The 11157-nt window shown below is 37.8% G+C and overlaps 1 protein-coding gene across 1 annotated transcript in view; it reads left to right on the forward strand.

The window, feature by feature from the left end:
* LOC126180959 (esterase FE4-like) overlaps window positions 1-11157 on the forward strand; it is a 166063-nt gene that overhangs the window by 75188 nt on the left and 79718 nt on the right. Inside the window, exon 6 of the mRNA XM_049924733.1 lies at window positions 5125-5310. Coding sequence (XP_049780690.1) covers window positions 5125-5310 — 186 coding nt within the window. The remainder of the gene's footprint in view (window positions 1-5124; window positions 5311-11157) is intronic.

Raw genomic sequence — 11157 nt, forward strand, 5'->3', positions numbered from 1 at the left:
CACACACACACACACACACACACACACATTCATGCGAGCACAACTCATACACACTTGATAAGAGGTACACAGTTTATTGAAGAAATACACTTGTTAGCCACCATGTATTCAAAAACAGAAAATGTAGATATACTTCTATAAATGTTGTTTAATTCACTAAATAATAATTTTATAAATTGTGAATTCTTGACGTAATGACAATATTATGAAAATAATAGATTGCTACCCACCATATAGTGGAGATTTTGAGTTGCAGATAAGCACAACAAAAAACTGTCAAATAAGTAATCTTTTGTCCAGAAAAACCTTCATCAGAACTGGACAACATTCACACACATTCACGCAAACACTATTCCCACAAATGGTTCAAATGGCTTTGAGCACTATGGGACATAACACTATGGGACTTAACAGTGTAGGTCATCAGTCCCCTAGAACTTAGAACTACTTAAACCTAACTAACCTAAGGACATCACACACATCCATGCCCGAGGCAGGATTCGCATCTGCGACCATAGTGGTTGCTCGGTTCCAGACTGAAGCGCCTAGAACTGCTCGGCCATACCTGCCGGCCACTATTCACACACACACACACAGACACACACACACACACACACACACACACACACACACACACACACACACAAACACACACACATGACCACAGTCTGTGGCTCTCAAGGACAAATTGTCTTAACCAGTCATTTGTAAGAAAATGGACATCGAGTTTAAAAAAGGTGAAATTTGATGTTATAATAGACATAACATGTCTTTGGTTTTAATTTATGATTTATTTTAAAAACATGAAGAGGACCTAAACTTTTATTATTTTAATGAATGTTTGACATTTAGACTGAAATACCAGTGTAGAAATGAAAGATTAGCTGTAATGTCCAGTGGGAAACAAGAATTTCATTATCATCTTTATTAGTTGCGATTTGTTCAGTTACTTATTTATTCCCATATCACATGACTATGAAGAAAGTATAATGATCTACATCTGTCAAAACTTTGAAAAAAAAATAGCAAAAACTTTGCTCTAAAATATATCTCTCATTGTCTTAACCTACAGGAAAAAACACTCGTGTACTTTCACTTCCAAGCTACCTTACACAATAAATGCCTTTGGACAATTCAGTGATAAACAGATCTCCTATATAGATACCTTCAAGTATCTTCAAATTCTTAAACTCACATGTCATTATGTTTTTTTTCTTCAATGTTCTTCATGACAAACACTATCCCTTCCAGTCTACAATGATATACATAACCTCAATTAGTATATACTCCATATGGATTTGGGACACCGCCCCCCCCCCTCCCCCCCATGAACCATGGACCTTGCCGTTGGTGGGGAGGCTTGCGTGCCTCAGTGATACAGATGGCCATACCATAGGTGCAACCACAGATAGCTATACCGTAAGTTCAACCACAACGGAGGGGTATCTGTTGAGAGGCCAGACAAACGTGTGGTTCCTGAAGAGGAGCAGCAGCCTTTTCAGTAGTTGCAGGGGCAACAGTCTGGATGATTGACTGATCTGGCCTTGCAACACTAACCAAAACAGCCTTGCTGTGCTGGTACTGCGAACGGCTGAAAGCAAGGGGAAACGACAGCTGTAATTTTTCCCGAGGGCATGCAGCTTTACTGTATGGTTAAATGATGATGGTGTCCTCTTGGGTAAAATATTCCGGAGGTAAAATAGTCCCCCATTTGGATCTCTGGGTGGGGACTACTCAAGAGGACGTCGTTATCAAGAGAAAGAAAACTGGCATTCTACGGATCGGAGAATGGAATGTCAGATCCCTTATTCGGGCATGTAGGTTAGAAAATTTAAAAAGGGAAATGTATAGGTTAAAGTTAGATATAGTGGGAATTAGTGAAGTTCAGTGGCAGGAGGAACAAGACTTCTGGTCAGGTGAATACAGGGTTATAAATACAAAATCAAATAGGGGTAATGCAGGAATTGGTTTAATAATGAATAAAAAAATAGGAGTGCGGGTAAGCTACTACCAACAGCATAGTGAATGCATTATTGTGGCCAATATAGACACGAAGCCCATGCCTACTACAGTAGTACAAGTTTATATGCCAACTAGCTCTGCAGACAATGAAGAAATTGATGAAATGTATGATGAGATAAAAGAAATTATTCAGCTAGTGAAGGGAGACGAAAATTTAATAGTCATGGGTGACTGGAATTCGAGAGTTGGAAAAGGGAGAGAAGGAAATATAGTGGGTGAATATGGATTGGGGGAGAGAAATGAAAGAGGAAGTCGTCTGGTAGAATTTTGCACAGAGCATAACTTAATCATAGCTAACACTTGGTTCAAGAATCATAAAAGAAGGTTGTATACATGGAAGAATCGTGGACATAATAGAAGGTATAAGATAGATTATATAATGGTAAGACAGAGATTTAGGAACCAGGTTTTAAATTGTAAGAAATTTCCAGGGGCAGATGTGGACTCTGAGCACAATCTATTGGTTATGAACTGTAGATTAAAACTGAAGAAACTGCAAAAAGGTGGGAATTTAAGGAGATAAACTGACTAAACCAGAGGTTGTACAGAGTTTCAGGGAGAGCATAAGGGAACAATTGACAGGAATGGGGGAAAGAAGTACAGTAGAAGAAGAATGGGTAGCTTTGAGGGATGAAGTAGTGAAGGCAGCAGAGGACCAAGTAGGTAAAAAGACGAGGGCTAGTAGAAATCCTTGGGTAACAGGAGAAATATTGAATTTAACTGAGGAAAGGAGAAAATATAAAAATGCAGTAAATGAAGCAGTCAAAAGGAAATACAAACGTCTCAAAAATGAGATCGACAGGAAGTGCAAAATGGCTAAGCAGGGATGGTTAGAGGACAAATGTAAGGATGTAGAGGTTTATCTCACTAGGGGTAAGATAGATACTGCCTACAGGAAAATTAAAGAGACCTTTGGAGAAAAGAGAGCCACTTGTATGAATATCAAGAGCTCAGATGGAAACCCAGTTCTAAGCAAAGAAGGGAAAGCAGAAAGGTGGAAGGAGTATATAGAGGGTCTGTACAAGGGCATTGTATTTGAGGACAATATTATGGAAATGGAAGAGGATGTAGATGAAGATGAAATGGGAGATACGATACTGCGTGAAGAGTTTGATAGAGCACTGAAAGACCTGAGTCGAAACAAGGCCCCGGGAGTAGACAACATTCCATTAGAACTACTGATGGCCTTGGGAGAGCCAGTCCTGACAAAACTCTACCATCTGGTGAGCAAGATGTATTAGACAGGTGAAATACCCTCAGACTTCAAGAAGAATATAATAATTCCAATCCCAAAGAAAGCAGGTGTTGACAGGTGTGAAAATTACCGAAGTATCAGTTTAATAAGTCACAGCTGCAAAATACTAATGCAAATTCTTTACAAACGAATGGAAAAACTGGTAGAAGCCGACCTCAGGGAAGATCAGTTTGGATTCCGCAGAAATGTTGGAACACATGAGGCAATACTGACCCTACGACTTATCTTAGAAAATAGATTAAGGAAAGGCAAACCTACATTTCTAGCATTTGTAGACTTAGAGAAAGCTTTTGACAATGTTTACTGGAATACTCTTTTTCAAATTCTAAAGGTGGCAGGGGTAAAATACAGGGAGCGAAAGGCTATTTACAATTTGTACAGAAATCAGATGGCAGTTATAAGAGTCGAGGGACATGAAAGAGAAGCAGTGGTTGGGAAGGGAGTGAGACAGGGTTATAGCCTCTCCCCGATGCTTTTCAATCTGTATATTGAGCAAACAGTAAAGGAAACGAAAGAAAAATTTGGAGTAGGTATTAAAGTCCTTGGAGAAGAAATAAAAACGTTGAGGTTCGCCGATGACATTGTAATTCTGTCAGAGACAGCAAAGGTCTTCGAAGAGCAGTGGAACGGAATGGACAGTGTCTTGAAAAGAGGATATAAGACGAACATCAACAAAAGCAAAACGAGGATAATGGAATGTAGTCGAATTAAGTCGGGTGATGCTGAGGGAATTAGATTAGAAAGTGGGACACTTAAAGTAGAAAAGGAGTTTTGCTATTTGGGGAGCAAATTAACTGATGATGGTTGAAGTAGAGAGGATATAAAATGTAGACTGGCAATGGCAAGGAAAGTGTTTCTGAACAAGAGAAATTAGTTAACATCGAATATAGATTTAAGTGTCAGGAAGTCATTTATGAAGGTATTTGTATGGAGTGTGGCCATGTATGGAAGTGAAACGGACGATAAATAGTTTGGACAGGAAGAGAATAGAAGCTTTCGAAATGTGGTGCTACAGAAGAATGCTGAAGATTAGATGGGTAGATCACATAACTAATGAGGAGGTATTGAATTGAATTGGGGAGAAGAGGAGTTTGTGGCACAACTTGACTGGAAGAAGGGACACGTTGGTAGGACATATTCTGAGGCATCAAGGGATCACAAATTTAGCATTGGAGGGCAGTGTGGAGGGTAAAAATCGTAGAGGGAGACCAGGAAATGAATACACTAAGCAGATTCAGAAGGATGTAGGCTGCAGTAAGTACTGAGAGATGAAGAAGCTTGCACAGGATAGAGTAGCATAGAGAGCTGCATCAAACCAGTCTCAGGACTGAAGACAACAACAACATGGATTTGGGGTAGAAACTCGAGTTTTTTCATATTACAATAAGAGCTGTTAGTAAGTCATTCACAGATTTAAGTCTGAAACAGGGAATCTCTATATGCCTTCACTAATAATAATAGTTTTGTTGTTCACTACGGAAATAGTATGCTTTCAGTTGCCTGAGACTGCAGACATGTGTGCAAGTTGCGTTTGCATGAGTTTGTGTGTGCTTCTGTGTATGAGTGTCTATTGCTGACAAAGGTCTTAATGGCTGAAAGCTGTAATTGTGTGAATCTTTTGGTTGTGCCTGTTGTGACTCACCATCTCCGCTCTATGGTGAGTAGCAACTTCCCTTCTCTAATATTGTTACATTCCATCCTGGATTTTCCATTGTTTGAAATAGTAAATCATTTTTAAATATATTTCGTAATACATATGTTAACTTGTTACTTTTTCTGAAGTTTCTTCTTCATAGTAGTTTCTAAAAACTATGATGTGTTAATGGAGACATAATTTTCTTTAACAGGGTTTTTAAGTACTTTAGATGAGGTGCTTCCTGGCAACAATGGGTTGAAAGATCAGGTACTGGCATTGAAGTGGGTTAAGAAGAATATAGCAGCATTTGGAGGAAATCCTGACAGTGTAACAATTGCAGGGACATCAGCAGGTGCATCAAGTGTGCAATATCATTTCCTGTCACCACTTTCAAAAGGTAACGAGAACAAAAATTATTTTTATTTTACTCTCACCTACAGTAAAATTTGCATATTCCATGTATCATAATTGCTATCTTTCTTTCTGTGGTGATGTGGTACAATTTATTTAGTCTACTGTTGTAATACATATTCTTAGAAAGAAATATAGCAACATGGTGATCATTTGCATTTATTTTAAGCTACAGCACATTTTTAACACAGTTATCTATAATTCTTGCTCTCTCTCTCCCTCTCTCCCACACCCACCCACCCTCCCTCCCTCCCTCCCTCCCTCCCTCACACACACACACACACACACACACACACACACACACACACAGACACAGACACATACATTTGAGTTTGAAGTCAAATTTTTTGTCTACAAGAAATATTTTTGTAACTGAATACCTCACTCTAAGACAGTGATGAACTGTTTAAGTTGTTTGTCTTTATACTATTACATAACAAATGCTAATATATTGGTCTACTACATGGTATGACTTCATATGCGGAGTCTGTTTCCATACAACAATATTATTCACTGATATGGTTTTGTGTTCCATGAAAGCAATCTGAGATTCCATAAAGTCACAGTAATAAAGAACAGTTTCATAGCAGTTATGGTAATTATTATTACATCTTTCATACAAACCACTGATAAGCATACTGCTTATGCTCACACTTAGCTTGGATGGTGTGCCTTTTCTTTCTACTGGTAGAGTGGAGAGTGAGGTCACATTGGAGGTAGAATCTGTGAAGTAGATTCATACAGTATGGTCAATGTGCAGCTACGATGTGTAATGAAGTTGTGATTTTTCTGTGAAGGTTGTGGCTTGATGATTTTCCATATGCCTAACAACATCAGCAATAAAAAGAGATTTCACAAATTATTACGGGTATATCGAATTTTGTTGGATTTTGCTAAGGTCTAAGTCATACGTAGACCCTGACAATGATGATGGAGGAAGTTATTCAGGAGCTTCAGATTTTATCTGAATTTGACAGGACAAATTAACCAAGAACTTGTTATCCAGTACACCAGCTGTTTTTTCCTTTGTCAAGACTTATAATTTCATAATCAAGGTGACTTTGCTTTGGGATGCACATTAAGTGTACTTAACATTTTAAATCAATATTACTATGATCATGATTTTTAATTAACTATCTTCTATTTTGATAGCATTACTAGAATTACCACATATAACTTATTTGACCAGTTTTGTCTATTTATTATGGTTTTTGAAACTCAGGTTTTGACACCCAGTCACAAGGACCAAAATAACAACTAGTATTCATATTATTCTAATAAACATAACTTTTTCTAAATCAATGTCTTTTTATGAAAATCACTATTGGGCATTTTCAACTTCTCGCAGCATAATGAATAGTCCATTAAAGTTCAGGCATGCAGCCATGCAAATCAAATTTCCTCCACTGATATTTCAGCTGTGTATCATCTGGCCATCCTCAGAGTGAGTCACAAGACTGACTACAAGATGCCAAGTGCAGCCTAATTTGCTCCACCGCGGAGGTACTGCACATGCAGGTCACAGATGTCGGTCGGCCGCGGAGAAATACATTTACACATGCACCGTCTGTGGTGAAGGCATACAGACATTCAATTCACTTATGGATGTATGATCAGTGGCGGTAACACCATGACGACTTCTCTGCAGTTTACAAGTCTACAAGGAAAAGATATGTGGTCTACTTAGTTCTTGTGCATACTGGAAGATTAACAAAGATCCTACTAACAAGGTGACAATAAGGGCTGCTGCCTTGCTGAATGCTACATCTCTACCGAAGGAAGTCATAAAAAGTTTAAAATTACGAGGTGCAGTACCACCGAGATTTTATGGTCTTCCTAAAGTTCACAAGATGGGTAAGGCTGAGTGTCTGGAGGACTTGTCTATGAGGCCTATAATGAGCACTATTGGTTCACCAATGTATTTTCCTGCCAAATATTTAGCTTCCTTATTAAAGCCATTGGTAGAAAAATGTAGTCACCACATTTGTAATTCTATGGATTTTATTCCGAGACTTAGCAATGTTGGGCTAAATAGTACGGATGTGCTTGCTAGTTTTGACATGGTATCAGTATACACCAAGATACCTTTAAAGGACTCTTTATCCCTTATTGGCCAACATTTTGATAAGAACATTATAGCCTTATTTAAACATGTGCTTTTATCATCTTATTTTCAGTTGAATGGTGAATTTTATGAGCAAATTGATGGTGTTGCCATGGGAAGTCCCCTCTCCCCTCTGGTAGCTAATTTATTCATGAAAGACTGTGAGGACAAAGCACTGGACTCAGGAAGTTTTAAACCAATGGTCTTCTGGAGGTATGTTGAAGACATATTCGTGGTATGGCCCCATGGGCTGGATGAATTACATCGATCTCTTGAGCATTTGAATTCCATCCATGCTAGCATTAAATTTACTATGGAAATAGAAAAAGACAGCTGCCTCCCTTTTTTACCACACATAACTTATTTGACCAGTTTTGTCTATTTATTATTGTTTTTGAAACTCAGGTTTTGACACCCAGTCTTCATGCTGCCATCACCCTTCACAGACCAGAGGTGTCCTTAAGACCTTAATGGATCGGGTGCACTGTATATCTGATAAAGACAATTTGCAAGAAGAGCTCACATACCTGAAGAGCATTTTGAAATGGAATGGATTTTCTGCGCAACAAATTTGTAGAGCATTTGATGCAAAACCTAAAATGCAGGTATGTAATGGGGAAGAAGATAGTAATTCCTTCAGATCAAGTATGTTTTTGCCCTATGTGGGTGCTCTTTCCTCAAACATAGGCCGTTTTCTTGAGAAACACTGTGTTAAGGTGATCTTCCGCCCCCCCCCCCCCCCCCCCCCATGAATATTGCAGCTTTACTCAGCTCTGTGAAGGACAATTTATAGCTTCGTAAAGCTGGTGTGTATCAGATTCCTTGCAGAAATTGTGAGAAGTTGTACATAGGTCGAACAACATGCACTGTTCATGAGAGGTGTGTGGAGCATCAAAAATACACACGCTTATTACAGCCAGACAAGTCAGCTGTGGCCGAACATTGTATTGATACAGGGCATTCCCTGAATTACAGTTTTTTGGGAATCTGTCTTCGAGGGAGCTATAGAGATTAGAGTAGCTAATAATTTAATAAATAGAGATAATGGTTTTAATTTGGACAAAGCATGGAATCGGGCTCTTGGGGTAATTAAACTGCAGAGAAGTCATCATGGTGTCACTGCCACTGATCATACGTCGATAAGCGAATTGAAAGTCTGTATGCCTTTGCCACAGGCAGTGCATGTGTAAACGAATTTCTCTGCTGCTGACCAGAATGTGTGACCCGCATGTGCAGTACCACCGCGGTGGAGCATATAAAGCTGCACTTGGCATCTTGTCATCAGTCTTGTGACTCACTCTGAGGATGGCTGGATGATAAGCGGCCAAAATATCAGAGGAGGAAATTTTATTTGTGCGGCTGCATGCCCAAAATTTAATGGACTATCGCAACAATTGTGTAATGTTAACAATTAAGTGTCTTACATATCGTCTGGCTGATTATTTCATTTGTAGAATAGTGAATGTAAATAAAGGAAAAATGACAGAAATATGAGCATAATTGCATGGCACTGATGTAATACTATGAAGGAACATAAGAAATTAAAGATTAACTATGAAAAATGAAATACACAAGTGTATTACGATGCTTATTAAACAAGTGTATCATATTGTTCATTAACAATTCTCAGTCTGTTACATTACGATGTCCATTTGATACAACACCCTCATAGTAGCCTAATGAGGTATTTGGCTTAACAGAATGTGTTCATAGAAACAACAAAACACAGAGAAGAACCAATACTCCATTAGTGACTGAATAGTGTTGCTGCTTGATGATAGCAGACAGACAGCACAATATGGACCAACACATGAGACAAAATTGCAAACATCTACCAAAGCACGAGATAATGCACTTGATGATTCATAGAAGAGACACCCATTAGTGTGGGAGGGATGGAAAGAGAAAGGAGTAGGGGAGGGAAGGTGGGAGAGGGCGGGAGAGGGAGGGAGGGAGAGAGAGAGAGAGAGAGAAGTAATTTTCCTCTTTTCTATGTTTGGATTTAGAAGTAAGATATATGAATTAATTAATGTACCCAGAACATAAAGAAGACTTATTTTGTTGAAGAGTACATGACAGTTATTCGAATCCTCAGCAAACAAACGTTATTATGAATCTATCGGAAATGTGGTGGTCAACGTCAAGGTAAGTGGCTTGTTGAACTAAAGAGCATTATGTGAAATGGCATTCAGAGAATGTCTTAAGATCTTGAAAGGAAAAAGATCAAGAATGTGTCCTTATTTTGGGAGCCAGATTATGAGAATATCATAAGCAAAACTTTATACAGGTGCTTTTTCACAAAATGAAGAAAACTGTTACAGTAGTTGAATCAACAATATTTTATTGATGATGACTGGTTTTGGTGTTGTATAATTCCATCTTTTGGCATACACTGCAACTATGGAAACAATATGTCACAATTATGGAGAAGCGGTCATTCAACTATGAGGATGTAACATCAGACTGATCACTGGGCTTTGCACATATAAAACGCAAGTGTTTCAAAAGGTAATTCCTGACACTGTTTGTCCTGGATTTAACAGTTATGAAATGATTTATGTTGAAATGAATTTATTGCACCTCTTTGGTATATTTTGTTGTTAGTTTTAGCTAAATTGGTGAAACTGTTTGACAAAGAAACTCAAGTCTTACCAAAGTGTACCCACTTACACTTTTTGTAACAAATTCACTATACTTGCTTTGGTGCTCTCTGTAACTGGTATCTCTTCTCTAAGCCATTGTAATATGCTGAACACAGTCAGTGATGGGAGGATAGCTCCAACAATGTGGCCCACACATTATGTAATGTTCAAATTAATCACTTTTAATGCCACTTTTTGAAATATTAAAGGTTTAATGACGGTTAAGGTTTCACCAATTTTTTTTGCATAAAGGTAAAGGCATGTTAATACTGCACATGGTTATAGCTCTTTTTATTCAACTTAAGTTTACCTAAAGTTGACAAAATGATTAGCAATCATTCATTGTGAAGAAAGTATATCAACATAACAGTAACAAGATTATTAATCTCTATCTCGTGGCAGAATAATTTCAACAGAATAACACATTTTTTATGTTGAGCAGAAAACATCACAATTAAATATAATTGAACAGTGAAGAAGATTTGCACTAGTTAACACTGTCTCTACTGGAACAAATGCATCTTTACACATTAGTTGCACATAGATGATAAGCATTTACTTTTCAAACATAGAATGGTGATTCTGGGGAGGGGTATGCTAGTTAAAGACTGGCATAACAACATGTTATGATTTTGGCAATGCATAATGTTTTGAAAATTAGCTAGGTCAGATTTAGTTACTTTTGTTGAAGCATAAGACTTAGTTGTTATTCAGTTTATGAAAGATGTTGACAGTTAGTAAATTATAAAAGTATACAGAACCCTGTTACGTTTTTGCATTGGGAATGAAGATAATTTTATGTAATGAAAAATTGTTCCAAATCTCAATTAGTGAAATAATTAATGAGAGGTATCATCTGAATCATAAAAAATGTAACAACAGAAGTACAGTGTTACAAATCAGAATCTTGCAAGCACTGAGGCAAAACAGGCAACTGAATTGATCAGGGCCTGAACTTTCAGTTTCAGTTATTTCATAGGTTAATTGGTTTCACATATTTTAAAGTATGTTCTCAGAAAGAGTGAAATGTCTGCTTTTTCCTTTCAGCTCAAAAAGGTTTTCCATTGGGTACTATACTAGAATTTAC

The sequence above is a fragment of the Schistocerca cancellata genome, chromosome 1, assembly GCF_023864275.1.
Source record: "Schistocerca cancellata isolate TAMUIC-IGC-003103 chromosome 1, iqSchCanc2.1, whole genome shotgun sequence".
Taxonomy (NCBI): domain Eukaryota; kingdom Metazoa; phylum Arthropoda; class Insecta; order Orthoptera; family Acrididae; genus Schistocerca; species Schistocerca cancellata.